This window comes from Podarcis bocagei, assembly GCF_964188305.1.
Source record: "Podarcis bocagei genome assembly, chromosome: 3".
Classification (NCBI taxonomy): Eukaryota; Metazoa; Chordata; class Lepidosauria; order Squamata; family Lacertidae; genus Podarcis; species Podarcis bocagei.
Genome location: NC_138127.1, coordinates 57,168,614 through 57,184,861, shown reverse-complemented (window position 1 = coordinate 57,184,861; position 16,248 = coordinate 57,168,614). Strand labels below are relative to the sequence as shown.

Genomic DNA, 16,248 nt, shown 5'->3' with positions numbered 1-16,248 from the left:
GTGTGGCTCCAGAGGGGGGGGGAGAGGGGGGAACCAAACGACCCGAAAGCCAGCTGCAACTGGCTGGGCACACATACCACGGTGTTTTTCATCATGGCTTTGACGGTGAATCCATCGCTGACCTGCTTCTTGCTTCTTCTGGCATGCCTCAGCGGCTCCTGCAGTTGTGGGGGTCTGTCTTTCTGGGGGCTGGGGCCCTCTTTCTCCGCCACCATCACGTCAGGCGGCTGCTTGGGAAATTAAAGAACTTGAGGACGGAAATTCACAAAAACAAAAAAAACGATAACGACCCCCTTTTTTTTTTAAAGCACTCCTCCCCTTCCTAAATTCCGTCCCCCTGCATCAGCTCTTCCTCAGCCCCCGCGCAGGCTTCTGTGCTGATTCGGGATGAAGGAAGGGGGAGGGGGGAAAGATTGGCCTGTTTCTAACACCAACTCGCTTCTAGGGACTCCGTTGCTAGGCGACGCGTCAACAACGAGCATGTGCAGCTCGAGAACGCTACCCGTGTCGGGAGCCTCGGCACGACCGCGAAGCTGGGCTCGAGGCGCACGCGCGGTAACAGCAGCTGAAGTCCGTCGCCTTCTTGTCTTGCCCTCAGTTGAGGCGAGGTTTTTCTTGCCTCTGGCTGAGAACCTACGAGTGACTCGAACCCAGAAGGACCTGAAAGGCGTGCAAAGATCTGCCGGGAGCCGAAGCGGGGCTCGGCACCGCTCCTGCGGGACTGGGGCAGGTTAAAGAGGACAAAGTATCCGGCGAGAACAGAGCATGCTCGATAATTCATATTGAGGTCGCTGCGCCCTCCTCACCTGCTGTTGAACGCCCCAACGTTTATGCCAGTTGAAGAAGATAGTGAAAATTAGGTTGTACTATTATAATGAGAGATCGTGTCTGCTCTTGGTCCCGGAGAGGGAAGGTTAATAGGATTGTGCTCTGGGAAGCACCGTAGAAAGGAAAAAATACAGGCAGAGATACAACCTCTCATGGAAATAGAACCACACAGAGCTGTAGAGTTGGGAGCAAAGCTGTCAACGTTTCCCTTTTATTAAGGGAAATTCCCTTATTCCGAATAGGACTCCTCGCAAGAAAAGGGAAAAGATGACAGCTATGGTTGGGAGGGAACCGACGGTCATCTATTCTAGTCCAACCCCCTACAATACAAGAATCTCAACTTGCGATCCCCGATCCATTTTGAAAGAAGAGTGGACCCCCCCTTAGCTTTGCAAATGTGCTAGAAGTTTACAGTGGTACCTTGGGCTAAGTACTTAATTCGTTCCGGAGGTCCGTTCTTAACCTGAAACTGTTCTTAACCTGAAGCACCACTTTAGCTAATGGGACCTCCCGCTGCTGCCGCGCCGCAGGAGCACGATTTCTGTTCTCATCCTGAAGCAAAGTTCTTCACCTAAAGCACTATTTCTGGGTTAGTGGAGCCTGTAACCTGAAGCGTATGTAACCTGAAGTGTATGTAACCTGAGGTACCACTGAACTGCAATGTGCTAGCAGTTTTATTGCTGCACCATTAGGAGGGTGCCTCTCCATCATCCCCACCCTGCCTCCACTATTACCTCTTGTGAATTATTTTTCTTTTCCTTTATTTCCAAAACATTGTTTCATATAGAATTGCTGATAATACAGACAGTGCAGAAATCTTGTGCGTGCTCCGCCGAAATAAGCAGGACTCCTTTCCAAGGATCTTAATTGATCACTCTACTCTCCTGCAAAAGCAACTGCATAGGTGGGAACTCGTGGGACAGAGTATATACTGTATTATCTATTGCTGACTTCTGTCTGTCTCGGGAGATAAGTGCCCTTTTAGGGGTGAAGTCAACAGAAGACTGTTGGAGAGTTACAGTGTGTGCTGTGGCTGTAGAGACTGATATGGGAGAGACATGTTTTGTTGTAACTGAAAAGTTGAAGGCTTCCGGCTGTGCTGATACAGATGCATCACAGCATTTCTGCTCTTTGCTCCTCCCAGATATCATTCCTCCTCTGATCACTGCTGCGGATAAACCACTTGACTGTCTATCGCCCAGCACTGTGATTGTCTGCAAGCATGGTGGGGGTGATGTTGCCAGCATTCATGTCTCATTTGCAGACATCTTTGCAAGAGTTGATTCACCAATGAGCCTGGTGCCTGAAGAGCATGTAGTTGGGGATCCTGCCATCTTCCATTCTGTGGAATATGTGTGTGTACACACACACACACACACACACACACACACCCCTACATATTATGCCTGTTTTACTGCTTTTGCTTGACTGGCATATTGTATTAGATTTTAGTACAATGATGTTAAATTTTTTATAAAGTTCCCATAATTTTTGGTAACTTGTGCTCTGAACCCACTTGATAAAACTAAACATTATTTCATTTGGTAACTTGGCGGCAATATCACTCAGAAGTGTAATTTACCGTAATTTCATAGGTCTTCTTCCCAGAGAAATGGGGTTGATTGCAGCCTTAGGTTATGTACATTTCTTTAGATATTTATTTACATTTCTATACTGTACTGCCTTTCATCCAAGGATGACAGGGCGGTTTGAATATAAAAACAATACATACCATTCTAACAAACAAAAACAATACCATCCCATACAGTTTAAAAGGCCAAAGGCTACCTGGGAGTGAGCATCATAGAATTCATTGAATCTATGATATGTAACAGGTTTGTGCTGTATTTGCCATAGGACTAACCAAGGCATATCTTTGCTGTTTTTGTGTTTTTAACTGATTTTAATTATCCAATATGTAAATCTCCTTGAGACTGTGGTTTAGAAGGTGGATAATAAATCGACAATAGTAATAAATACACACGTCTGTTCAGAATTCAACGGGGCTTACTTCCAGGTATAGGATTGCAGCTTAAATATCCTGGGAAGTTTTTTAAACTCACACTTCGTTATTGCTACTTTTCCAACACTTCAGTTCACACTTGATTCACCTTTGACACATTTCTTGGGAGTGGTGGAACCCAGCGGGACTTACACCTGCGTAAAAATTGCTATATGAATGTGCCGCACCTGCTCCAAATACGCATCCTCTCTCTCCACCTCATAAAGCTAGTGAAAGCGTGGTAAGCAAAGGCAAAAAGGTCATAGGATATGCCTGTGGAACGAAGCAGTAGAGGAATGCCGTGCTCAGCGCGCCCACTCGCCTCACAAAGGTTGAGGGCAAATTACCCCACCCGCCCTTTAGGTTGAGGTCCTGAACGCCTGCAGCGGGACTCAGGCGTCGCTTTTATTCCTGTCTCCTGGTACTGAACACAACAAAGCGGCGGCGGGAAGGCAGATACCAATATTTGCGTGTGCTGTGTATTATTGCTGTAGCGACGTCCTGTTATGTGCTATTTATAGACATTTATAGACACTAGCAGGGCGAAGCCGGGGAAGTGAGCAAGCAAGGAGACTACGTTTCCCAGAGTGCACTGCCGCAAGAAGCGCCTCACCTCGCCTGCGCAGTATTCGGGTTGCAGCTCCGGCGGCCTGCAGGGAGCGTTGTATCCTGAAGGTTGACATTGCTGTGAATGTGGACAGGGCAGGCTATGTGAGCGCCCCCCTCCTCCTCCGCAGGCTATGATAGGTGAGTGGGACCCGGATGCAACGTCCCCCTTTGATCCCCTCCCGGCACTACGGGGAAATGGCGGGCGGGTGAAGGGTGTTCGTGGTTTTTCAGGAACAGTGCAGTTTTGCTGAATATCCTAATCCCTATGTATGAACACAGAAATACACCCACGTGACACCGCAGCCTGTGAGCTCCAGTTTATATAAATTCTGTGTAGCTCGTACACTGCCAAAATACCCCCTGAACATTTTACTTTCTCCATATACATACATATATAGTTCCCCCTTTTTGCATTCTATCCCACTTAACAAATAAAAACGAACGTATCTTTCATTATAGTCAACCAAGCTTTTAGGTACTTGACAGGCTTCTGATCCAAACAGTAATGCTGTTCATATCACAGAAATGCCTTGGTTAGTGATGGGGGGTGGGGGGAGAGACACCTTTCTCCTAAAAAGAGCAGCCTACTCTTGTGTAACACCAAAAGCTCACTGCCTCCTCCATCTGGATGCTACTTTGCACACTCAGCCCTCCCCAGTGTGAGAGCCAAAACACCAGGTTAGGTTAAGCACCCCTTAGGGAGAAAAAGTTTTCACTGTGACACTTATTTTTGAAAGCAGCAGCAGCCAAACTAGCAGCTATTGCTGGTGAGGAGAGCTAATCAGCCAGTAAACAGCTATTTCTTCCTCCTGGACCTTTTTATGTTTAGTTTACCTTATTTCTTCCTCCTGTTGCCCTGTAGCAGAAAATGGGCACTGCCGCCCTGTCTTGCTGCCCTGCTGCTGTGGTTCTTGAGCTCAGGCAAGCTAGAGAAAGTGCTGTCTGCTTCTCTACCGTCGTTCTCCAGCTCATCCCCTCTAGGCATAGGCAGAAGAAAGCCAGAGCCTCTACCCATTCACTTGTAACCTTAGTGGTACAACATACATTACGGAGCACCCACCTCATCCTCTCACTCCCCTGTGGCTTGCGGCCCTGTGAACTCAGTCCTTCCCATCATACTGTCAAGAGAAAGGTGATGAATAAGGAGGCAGAGGTAACTACTCTTCAAAGAGCAGCCACTGCCTGCTTTTGCTGCCTCTGGATGGCTCCTAGTCTTTACTGCTGTGCCACTCTAGAAAGGGGATGCCCAGGAGCAGGCAGAGTCTTCCAGAGGGGTCTGGCATGTGACCTGTGGCATGCAAAGCAAGTGTATGAAATGGTCAGGCCACCCCCATTGCTGCCATGCAATCCCTGGAGGGATGGCTGGGGTGAATGTGGCCCTAGATCCAATAAATGAATAAACAGTTTCATAGAGAGAACTCAGGTGAGATCGCCAACCCTTTGTGGTATACTGCTCAGAGAGAAAGGGAAAAAGCAGAGAGTAGGCAGAAGCAGGTGTCCATTCTTTCTCTCTAGGCAACACTATGGGTGTAAACCTTCCCACTGTGTTGCCCTCAGAAGATGAACAAGAGAGAGGAGACAGTAGAAGCACAGTAGAGACACACCCTCCCTCTTTTAAAGTGAGAGAGTTCAAAAGAGAAGGTGCTGGACTGGAGGTTACAGAAGTTTGGCGGGGGTACCTCTCCCCTTCCAGCTTCTCCCCAATCTCTGTTGCAGGTCTTAAATAAGATCATTCCTGTTGGTGGAGGTCATTGGGCCAACCTAAGCAAAACAACTATTCTGAAACATCTGTTTTGATGAATTAAGATTTCCCATTAAGCAAAGGGGACTCTTTTTTATTTAATATTATTTATTTAAAGCATTTGCACCCCACTCTTCAGCCAAAAAAGAGTGGCTTACATACAATCAAATTAAGACAAATCCCTATCCGTAGGCTTACAATCTTAACAAAACACAACACCCAAGGGACAAGGAACAGGGAAGGAAGAACAAAAGCAAAAGCAGGCAGCAGTTTCTAAACAGTTTTTTCTATGATGACTAGCTGGCACATAAACATAGTGTTCTCCACATCCTTCATTGGTAAGAAGTCCATTAGCAATGCCGGACTGGAGGGTTTAGTTTGCTTTGGATGAGATAGCACTAAGACACATTTTATTTACAAATATAAACAATGGAAGCAACTAGGCTTTAGAAACAGCTAGCCGAGCTATTGGTTCCTAAAGAACCATTGTTTTAGCTACCTGGATGGGACTGCCCACAGCACAATTAAGCTACCTCTAGTGAAATATATTCAAACTGCTTCTTCCCAGCTTACAACTGCAAAATCAGGCTCAGACCATTTTTTCTTCTCTTCCCCTTAGCTTCCCAACTCTGATGTGTATTGCATTTCAGAAGCTGGAGAGAGAGCCCGTTATCAGAAATGTTCCTCTTCTTTTGGTCACACCCCTGTCCACTTGGGCCTGCTCATATTAATCAAAATAGCTGGACTCACAATAGAAGTTTCTGCCAACATGTGATCTGTCACAAATCATTCCTGCTATGATTCATAGCTATTGGACCTGAGTTGCCAATTCACTAGGAAGCAAGGCTTAAACAAATTTTCCACCACCCAACAGAGAGTTGCAGCACAATCCAGTACATGATTACTTGGAAATTAACCCCAATCGTGTTGAGTGAGGTTTATTCCTAGAAAAGCGTGCATGGGGTTGCAGCCTTAGGCATGGCTAAACCAATGAAAAAAACCAGATTAAACACAATATAGTCTGCGGTTATATTGTGGCCCAGACGACACCAGTGGTGTAACCATATTGTATTGGAAGGAAGAAGGAGATCATTCCCATAAGCCTCTTATTTTATTTATCCCAAGGATCTATATGCACCTCAACATAGTAATTTTTACAGGTTCCAGTTCAGTTATTTGTGACTTTATATAATTAGTAATTTATGGTAATTTATAACCTAAAAAAACAACAACAGATGCATATTTATGGTTTTTGCAGCTATATTTTTTAAAAATGCTTTCTGATACATTTTAATTGATCTGTATATTTTGCGATACATTTTGTGGTTGGTTGATTCATGGATTTAGGTGTTCACAAGTGGACTGGAATGTCTGTGAAGTGTTCAGAAAAGCTGTGATGGTTGCGTAGTGATACTCGTTTACTTCTGAATGATGTGTTTTTTTATATCTCCAAGAGATTGTGCATCCTTGGTCTGAATATCCAAAAAGCTTTTAAAAGTTAAGTTTGGTAGTTTAGTCTGTGTGGGTTTTTTCCTTTTTCTTTTTTTCTTTTCAGTCACTGAAAACACTAAGTGAAGTATTTGTAATAGCTGCCTTCATTTTAGTTCTTGCTACTATCTTGCATTCCAGAGGGAATTTGTGGAAAGTCTGGCTTTCAGTAAAAAGCTGTGTGTGTGTGTGTGTGTGTGTGTGTGTGTGTGTGTTTCTGTTCTTCAGTAAATAATGTGGAATACTGAGGAAAATTCTATACTCCTTGATAAAGCATACATTTGTTGAAATATTGTGTGCCAGTCTGCTGCATCTTGTTTTGCTGACAGTTATTGTTATCCAGGGTAGAAGCACTACTTCCTTTCTGGACAGCAGTGGAGAAATACTACCTGCAAAGAATATATTATCAGGCCTCTAACTCTATCAGTAGCTGTTATGTGCGGGGCGGATTGATCTAAATAGTCAATTTAAATCAAATTTCCAAGGTTCTAATGCATATATTTCCTAAACAATCATGCATACTAATTGGTTGCTATGAAAATTAAGTGGCACATGTTCACAACTGAATATAGCTTTTATACTACCCAGGAGAATAAGCCAAAACCTCTCTTCATGGATACTACTTGGCTTTTGCACTACAGAAAGTAGACTATACACACTTAAGGATACTAAGGAATATCAGTTATTTGAAGACTGAACCCTGCAATATTATACACACATAACCAAGAGCAAGTCTCCCTGGGTGTCAAGAGACCTAGATGTTTACTCAGAAGAATAGGATTACATGGTAAGTGCCCAGAACTTTTCAGACACAAACGCTGGTAGGAAAACATTATCCCATGATATGGAAACTCTTACCAAATTAAACTCAAATGAGCGCACAGTAGACAAAACTATGACTAATAAAAGCAATACATATAGTTTTGCTGAATTGATTCCGTTGTGAACCATAAACACAGGCTAGCTGATAATGTATCATGTTAAAACTCCACTTGCGCAGCTGATAAAATTAATCAAGTTAAACTACATATGCAATGTAGCAGGGTGGTTGATACCAGTTTAGATAACACACATGCTTTGTTTCTGGCTTAAATATGGGAAAGCAACAACAAAAAGCATCACCACTGTGAAAAACAATACCATATCATGAAAATTGTGGTGTGTAAACCATGCCACTGAGAAGAGCCCCTTTAACTGGTGTATTTTAAGGGACAAAAAACCATAAACATCACCAGTGCCTTGTGATGAAAATCATGTGCCCTGGGTTGGGGCCCTTTTAACCTATTCAGTAATCCAGCCCTGGTAAAAATGGCCACAATTTCTGTCATCATCAGAAGGTGCAGCACCAAGTATATATATTATTGACTGTTCTGTGACCTTTCCATAGACCACCAGAATGGATCTCACAGACCACAGTTTGAGAACTACTTAGTTTGCCTAGAAGACTGACATTGAAGCACAGCCATGCCCCATGTGATAAACCTCTGCCTTACACATTTTTGTGTGTGGAGAGTCCTTTGATGATTAAATGCAAAGCATTTTGTGTGCCGTTGCATGGAAGAAAGTGATTCAGCCTAATTGATCCGTTGCTTGCATTCTGAAAATGCTATGGCAAGTACAGTGGGTACTAAACTGCAGAATCTCATATGCTACCTTTCAGTCAGAAGGGGAGAGAGGCTGAGGAGGTTGAATCAAGTCAGTCTTGTTCATCCGAAACAGATGCAGCGCACTACCAAGACTGACTTTTGCAGGGCATTAAGTGTTCCAAACCAGCAAGCAGTGCTATTTTTCTATTAAAAAAAGATTCCAGAACTCATCACGAATGCCTCCCTTGTTCTCTTTTAACGGCAATGGTGTCCACCTGAGAGGTGCCGAAACGAAATTCCTGTGAGTTCCGGCTGAAAAAAAGCCCTGCAAGTAAGGAACATAATGCATGCATGCAGCCTCAGCTTTGGGACTGTGCGCACCAAATCTAGTGAAGGGTCTCATGTGTGGACACCTTATTTTCTGTGTTTGCATAAGAGGAAAAGTTACGAGTTTGGAAGCAAACTACAGGCTTGCATGGGCCTTCTCCCAACCCCTCCCAACCCCTTCTCTATAGGGTAGAGAGAGATGACCTGGGAATCCAGGATTTGAATCTCCAGTCAGCCATGAAGCTCTGTGGGTGACCTTGGAGCAGTCAGTACCTCTCAGCCAGTGTGGTGTATGAGGAGATTTCACCCCTCCCCTATCCAAGAATCTCCTGAGGAGTCTGCTTATTCTCCAGAGAGGAGGAGGCGTGTTCTGCTCTCTACTTATTCTGCTCCAGCACCACATCAAAGAGTCAGTGTGTCGGAGAGAGAGAGTGTTAGAGAGAGATTGTGTGTTTAGATAAGGTTGCTGCTAAGAGCAGCTGCAGACACTCAGTGCGGTTCAGCATTCATTTATGCTTAGACCTATTTAGCTCTGTATATAGTTGTATTATAGTTGTAGTTATAGAATAAAGAAGATATTCTACAGAGCTGCTCTCCGAGTTGTTTATATACTCTGCTAGACTCTGCTATACTCTGCTGTGCGACGACTCTCTACTTGTGGAAGTGAATCCGGTGCTCACAACTCTAAGCTGTGAGTCCACAGCACTTTGACCTGTTCCTGTGCAGAAGGTGGTCTCTGGAAGTGCTACCCAGCTCGCCTAGCCCAGTCAGGGCTGAGTGGATGAGTCCAGTTGGTGGCACTGGCTCAAGGGCGATGCTGACAGTGTAGTGGTTAAGAGCGATAGACTCGTAATCTGGTGAACTGGGTTCGTGTCTCCGTTCCTCCACATGCAGCTGCTGGGTGACCTTGGGCCAGTCACACTTCTTTGAAGTCTCTCAGCCCCACTCACCTCACAGAGTGTTTGTTGTGGGGGAGGAAGGGAAAGGAGAATGTTAGCTGCTTTGAGACTCCCTAGGGTAGTGATAAAGCGGGATATCAAATCCAAACTCTTCTTCTTCTTCTTCAGCCTAACCCTACCTCACAGGGTTGTTGTGAGGATTTAATGGGAAGGGGAGAACCACATACACCATCCTGACTTCTGTGGAGGAAAAGATGGTACATAAATAACTAAAAGTGTGGTTTCCCCTTGTTCTTTCTGTGCTGCCCATAACCATGGTTCAGATGTACATGGACACTGGCCTCTCTCCAGGATTCCTTCTGACTGCAGAAGCTGGTTAAGATATTTGGGGACTGTGTGTTTATATCCTACATGCTGCTCCTGATCATCAGCTTTATGTTTGTACTGCCCGGCTGGGTTCCTTTTTCAGTCTTAATTTTCTAATAAACTGAAATAATTTTGGGCACACATAAGGTTTGCATTTCTTGCCTTTGCTGATCTGGTATCCTCTGTGGAATACATTCAGTAGAAACATCTGTTCGAGACTTCAGAATAATTACAATATCACTAAAAGCTTCGTAACCAGATTACTGAAACTTAATGTTAAAAATCTGATTTTCATTGATCTAATCCTTTCAGGTTGTTTCTTTCTTTCTTTTTTTCTCCCCTCAATGAAAAAAGAAATGACAGCAGGACAAAACTGATTAGTATTTACATAATGTGAATTTTAGTAGGCTTCCCCCCCCCCCTGCTTCTTTCTTTTTTGCCTGTTCAAGTATACTTCTTTATGAAGCTCTCTTAAGGCCTTTTCACCTATGTTGACCCTCTTCAGTTATGTGCTATTAATTCATCCTTTTACCATTGTGTCATACAGATAATCAGCATTTAATGTTAGAATCTTCTGGGGAGGTTTTCCCACCACTTTTTAAGATGAGACTGGCATATATGCATTTGCGGTGTTGCCTTGGTTCTGGAACTCTGCTCAGTGCCTTTTCTTTTGTCACCCCCCCCCCCGTCTGATCCCCAGAGTGAGTTTTTTTTAAGCGATGTTGCTGGTTTCACTAAGTTGTTTGTTTGTTTGTTTTTTGAAGCAGCACAGTAAGTCCCACAGTGGTCAGTGGGGTTTTTCTCCAATTACATGTGCATAGGATTGCAGAATGGTGCCGAGGTTGAGATCTGGTGCCTTGCCCTTGCCTAAAGCTAACTAGTGAGTTGGTGACTAACTAGAGATTTGCACTACTTTCAACTAGCTGCTCATGCTCTTCAACTAGCTCTCAACTTGATCCTCTCCTTGCTGTTCATTCTGGAATTTTTGATATGCTATTCTGATATGCCCGGACGCTGAGGTCCAGCGCCGAGGGCCTTCTGGTGGTTCCTTCATTGCGAGAAGCAAAGCTACAGGGAACCAGGCAGAGGGCCTTCTCGGTAGTGGCGCCCGCCCTGTGGAACACCCTCCCATCAGATGTCAAAGCGATAAATAACTACCTGACATTTAGAAGACATCTTAAGGCAGCCCTGTTCAGGGAAGTTTTTAATCTGTGATATTTTACTGTATTTTGGTTTCTATGGAAGCTGCCCAGAGTGGCTGGGGAAACCCAACCAGATGGGCGGGGTACAAATAATAATAATAATAATAAATAATAATAATAATAATAATAATAATAATAATAATAATAATTAAAGCCAGATTTGGTGGTACTAAAACAGAAAACTAAAAAGTGCTACCTGGCTTTGCATTGATGCAAAACACTTGTATATATCTAAGTGTTTAACTGTAACAACTGATGTTGTTTGTGTTAACCTAGCATTAAAGAACAGAACTGTTTGGTCATTATGAAATATTTACTCTGGATGTTTGATTATCAGATGAGCAGAATTCCAAATATGTGCTATTATTTATATTTAGAATTCCGCTCTTCTACACAGGCACAAAATGTAGTCAAAAGGTCCAAGTTTCCCTCTGTGCAGACATAATCCCAGTCTCTCTCTTTTTATATTAAATCATGACATATCAGTTTTCCTGAACCAAAAATGGGTTAGAATAAAAAAAGAAAAAGAAATCCAGACCCAGTACTTAAAACACATAGAATATAAAAATACAATAATAATTCCTTTTGAACCTCAACACACACAAATCCACAGTTGGCAAATGAAAACTATATCGCACGGTTATCATATCCAGCTCCCCAGGGTTAGATGGAATAGATGAGTTTTGTAACTCCTCCAGAATGCCATCAAGGACAAACAATATTTGATCACACTCTGAGGTCATTCAGGATCCTCAGAGTGATTGTAAAAACTCTTCCCTTAGTTGTTGATGATTTCATGTAGTGAGGTAATATGGAACAGAGTTGATTTGATGAGTGCAACTGGTGTGAGGGGTTTGTAAAGTGAAAGACAGGCCATAAAGCATGTTGTCTCAAGACTGTGGAGCTTTAAAGGTTAACAGTAGCACCTTGAATAGGGCACAGATGTGAGATAGATTTGTCACAGAACGGGTTGTAGACATTCTTGTCTGTGTTCTTCAGGAGATGAGCTGCTGCTAGGAATGGAATTTTCTGAAAATCCTGATTTGGAGCTTATTCACATGACTGTTTTTTTACTGTCCTTCTCCTTGATGTTGACAATTTTTTACCAGTTTCTCTAAAAAGATGAACAATTATTGCATGATTATATCCATCTACACACGTGTGGGCATTTGTTTGTTCATGGGTCACTTTTATTGTTGTTAGCCGCCCTGAGCCCGGCTTCGGCTGGGGAGGGCGGGATATAAATAAAATTTATTATTATTATTATTATTATTATTATTATTATTATTATTATTATTTTCACACATGAGCACTCTCAATTTTATGTCTTTGCAATCGTATCCCAGTGTTTCTCATCTACACTAGTGGGCAGTGCTTGATGGGATATCTTTGGGCTGCGTGTTGTTGCTCCCTCCCCTTGAGCAATTAATATTCCCCACCAACCTTAAGTTAGGGAAACCTGAGGTCCATTGTAGGCATGTGCACAGGTACTTTTTAGATCCTGCGTTAGGGAGGTAATTGGGCATTTAATGGCCATTGCACAACACACAATTGTAAGATTTGGGATATGGCTTGAGCTTAATTGAGCTGTTGGCACAGAACGGTAAAGTATATCACATTGTTGAGAAATGTTAACATTTAAATTAAAAGTACTCAAAGGTCATTGTAGAACAGATAATTTTATTTTGATTTTATGACCTATGTCTATATCCAATAGGATCCCTGAAGATTACTGTACAGTGGTACCTCGGGTTAAGACCTTAATTCATTCTGGAGGTCCATTCTTAACTTGAAACGGTTCTTAACCTGAGGTACGACTTTAGCTAATGGGGCCTCCCGCCACCGCACAATTTCTGTTATCATCCTGAGGTAAAGTTCTTAACCTGAGGTACTATTTCTGGGTTAGCGGAGTCTGTAACCTGAAGCATCTGTAACATGAAGCGTCTGTAACCAGAGGTACCACTATATATATTTTTATACTTGCTCAGTGTTTGTTTGTTCCCACAGTCCTTTTTATTATTTTATCTTTTACTTCGTTTTGTCAATTATTATTATGCAATTGATTTTGTGTTTAGGATTTCTCAAACAAACACATGACAAACAAACATACATGTACATTTCAGCATACATGTAAGTTTTGTGTCATTTCAAAAAAATAAATTTTAATTTCGTTTTTATTTTTATTTTGCATTAAATATTGGAAGGCAGGATAACTTTTCAGTGCTTTAGGGCAGGCATAGGCAAACTCGGCCCTCCAGGTGTTTTGGGACTACAATTCCCATCATCCCTGACCACTGGTCCTGTTAGCTAGGGATGATGGGAGTTCTGGTCCCAAATCATCTGAAGGGCCGGGTTTGCCAATGCCTGATTTAGGGCCTCTATTAGTCTTCATTTGTCCCTGTGTGAAAACCTGTGGACCTCCTTATGTAAGATTCAGGTCCCAAGCAAAATGCAGGAGCTGCATTTATTTCAGCTAGAGTTTACAATGCTGGCAGCAAGCACTTCAAATGTTTGTTTTCCATTAGAATATTTCTGTTTCGGCAAAATTGTTTTTATTTGGCTCTTCTATCTCTCTTTTGCTATTCCCTCCCCCCCTGCTTTAATCTCCTGAAATAGCAGATTAAGCTAAAAACTTTTCCCCAGTACTGCTAACAGTTTTCTCCAGAATTATCTTCTTGGAAGAAAATATTCCATCTGCTTCATTCCTTAACATAGCAAACCTCCTAAGTGAGCCTTGTGATAGAGACTGGCTGAATTCCACACAATGTGGTTGTTGGCCCCAAGCAAGATGAACACAATCTGTTTTCTTTAGTTCTATTAAAGGGAGAGTCGAGCGCCTTCATTTGCCTCTTGATTTTGTGATGCTTATGTTTTATGCCCTCCTTTCTTATAATAGCAGACTCCCTGCTGCTCACTCATGTTTGTATCCATACAGGTAAGCATCACACACAAATTTAAATACCTAGTGCGGCAGTGCTTTAGCATTTAAAGCCAAATCTTCATAGGCCTTTGGCTGCTTGACTTCAATTAAGCATCTGAAGTTTGCAGAGGCATTTAAGAACTTTGCATTATTCTTTCCAAGAGCATACCTGTTCTGTGAAAGTTTACCTGCGTAAGAAAGGTGCAGATTGTCAACCGAGCATTCTTCTGGTGGATTTTGCCCATATTGTGCACATTGTGCACAAAGGTGTGGTAGAATTTTCTTTTGCCTTCCAAATGCGTCACTATTTTTTCCCCCTTTATGCCATAGGTTTTTAATTTTCTGTTTGATAAATCTAATACTAAAAATGCAATAACTGAAATTGGGATAAAGCATCTGTTTCATTGAGTTTAGCATTTGGTTTGTTAAAACCCACCAAGACTTTTAGGTATAGGAGCCAACTCCTAGGGCCAAGGGGTCTTTGCCCCCCCCATAAAATATTTAAGGGAGCCAGCCCCCCCCCCAAGTTGATGGGCATTGCCATTCAAATGGTGTCTGTGCACCACATCATGTGATTGATTATGAAGGTTAGGGCTCACTTGCCCCCCAATATATTATTCAAGTTTGCACCCCTGTTCTTAGGGCTGCTATCTCAAAGAGACCCCATTCTGCAGAAGTAAAGAATTCCTCACCCTTGACCGACTCTTCTGGAATTTTCACAAGGCACTGTGTTTTATGGAGCTTTGATTTGATTTGTACCTGCCACTGTTTCAAGATGGCTGCTGTATCTGTCGGGGAATGCTGCTGGGAAAGCAAAAACATATGTACCTTGGTTCTCAAACTTAATCCATTCTGGAAGTCCGTTCCAAAACCAAGGTGCACATTCCCATAGAAAGTAATGCAAAATGGATTAATCCGTTCCAGACTTTTAAAAACAAGCCCTAAAACAGCAATTCAACATGAATTTTACTATCTAACAAGACCATTGATCCATAAAATGAAAGCAGTAAACAGTGTACTGCAGTCACACAATCAATCAATCAATTAGTAGCTGAACTGGGTTCCACACAGTCACAAAAACAAAATGAAAAGCGCCACAAAAGCAAAAACACAAAATAAATAACAAAAACAGACCTCACTGTAACACTCAAAACAGAAGTGTGACACTCAAATCGGTAGCAGAATACTCAAAACGGAGCACATTCGGCTTCCGAAAAAGGTTCGCAAACCGGAACACTTACTTCCGGGTTTGCTGTGTTTGGATTCCAAGTTGTTTGAGGACCAAGGCATTTGAGAACCAAGGTACCACTGTATATGCAAGTAGACCAGTTTAGATGAGTGGAAAAAAATCGTCCCCAGCCCTTTTGAGGAGTTGGCAAGGTTCACAGTGATACTGTTCTCTTGAACGAAGCACTGCGAAAATAAAAGATGATGTGGGAAGGGGAAAGCTTCATAAATAATATTGGGCAGAGCCGCACGCCTGAATTACCCCTTCTCTCTGCCGTCCAGATACCCATGAAAAACTCTTTTCTAATCAGCTGTTGTCATTTCACCCATTTCTGCTGGGAGGCAAGAGCAAGGGAACCTGGAGTGGATGGACCTCCTCCAGGTCAACATTCTCCTTCCTTAACTGTACCATCAGTAGGTATACATAGGTATATTCTATGGCCCTCCCTCAATATATGTCGGTATCATCCTTCACTTCTTTTCTTTTCTTCTCGTCTTGTTGGCTATTGGGGGATCTGTTCCCCTCCCCACTGCGATGCCATATCTGTGCATTGCTATTCTTAATAAAAGTGAAGTGCTGCACGGGACTTAGATAGCCATGGTTATTTGCATTGTCAGTCATTGAAATGGTTCTTGACAACTTGTGTCAGCATTTGTCAACATTTATATTAAGATTGCATTGTTAGATCTTACTTCATTCTGCAAATGCACCTGAACTAGGCTAAGAACTGGTTATAAACCAGTGCAATATGAGATTGTGTGGCACAGATTAGAAAGCTGATTTAACATGAATACAGTTTTTTAAATCTTAAATTTCTGAAAAGCAATATAATGATCAACCTTTGGAAGATAAAGCACATTCTAAACAGAGAGGCTTAATTTACTCTGTCATTTGCACAGATGAAACAGAAGTGGGGAAAGACAAGAGCTAGCAATATTGGCTGTCTTTGTTTCACTTTGAGTGAAACTTACACATACTGCATTGCTATATATCATAACTGTAAAATTAAGGTACTTTGAGCTTTGTTGCAATTATGTCAAGTACCTATGGGT

General features: G+C 42.6%; 2 protein-coding genes across 5 annotated transcripts in view; one reads left to right on the top strand and one right to left on the bottom strand.

The window, feature by feature from the left end:
* Nucleotides 1-474, bottom strand: part of PACRG (parkin coregulated) — a 222,065-nt gene extending 221,591 nt beyond the window's left edge. The window contains exon 1 of one of the 2 annotated variants that reach the window (XM_081187954.1): nt 78-474. In XM_081187954.1, coding sequence (XP_081044080.1) covers nt 78-215 — 138 coding nt within the window. In that variant the 5' untranslated portion in view covers nt 216-474. The remainder of the gene's footprint in view (nt 1-77) is intronic. The other variant, XM_081187953.1, reaches the window with a different exon arrangement.
* A 2,992-nt stretch (nt 475-3,466) lies between these two features.
* The window catches only part of PRKN (parkin RBR E3 ubiquitin protein ligase), a 640,350-nt gene continuing 627,568 nt past the window's right edge, over nt 3,467-16,248 (top strand). For all 3 annotated transcript variants that reach the window (XM_081187931.1, XM_081187932.1, XM_081187930.1), the window contains exon 1: nt 3,467-3,577. In XM_081187931.1, the coding sequence (XP_081044057.1) occupies nt 3,571-3,577 (7 nt within the window). In that variant the 5' untranslated portion in view covers nt 3,467-3,570. The remainder of the gene's footprint in view (nt 3,578-16,248) is intronic.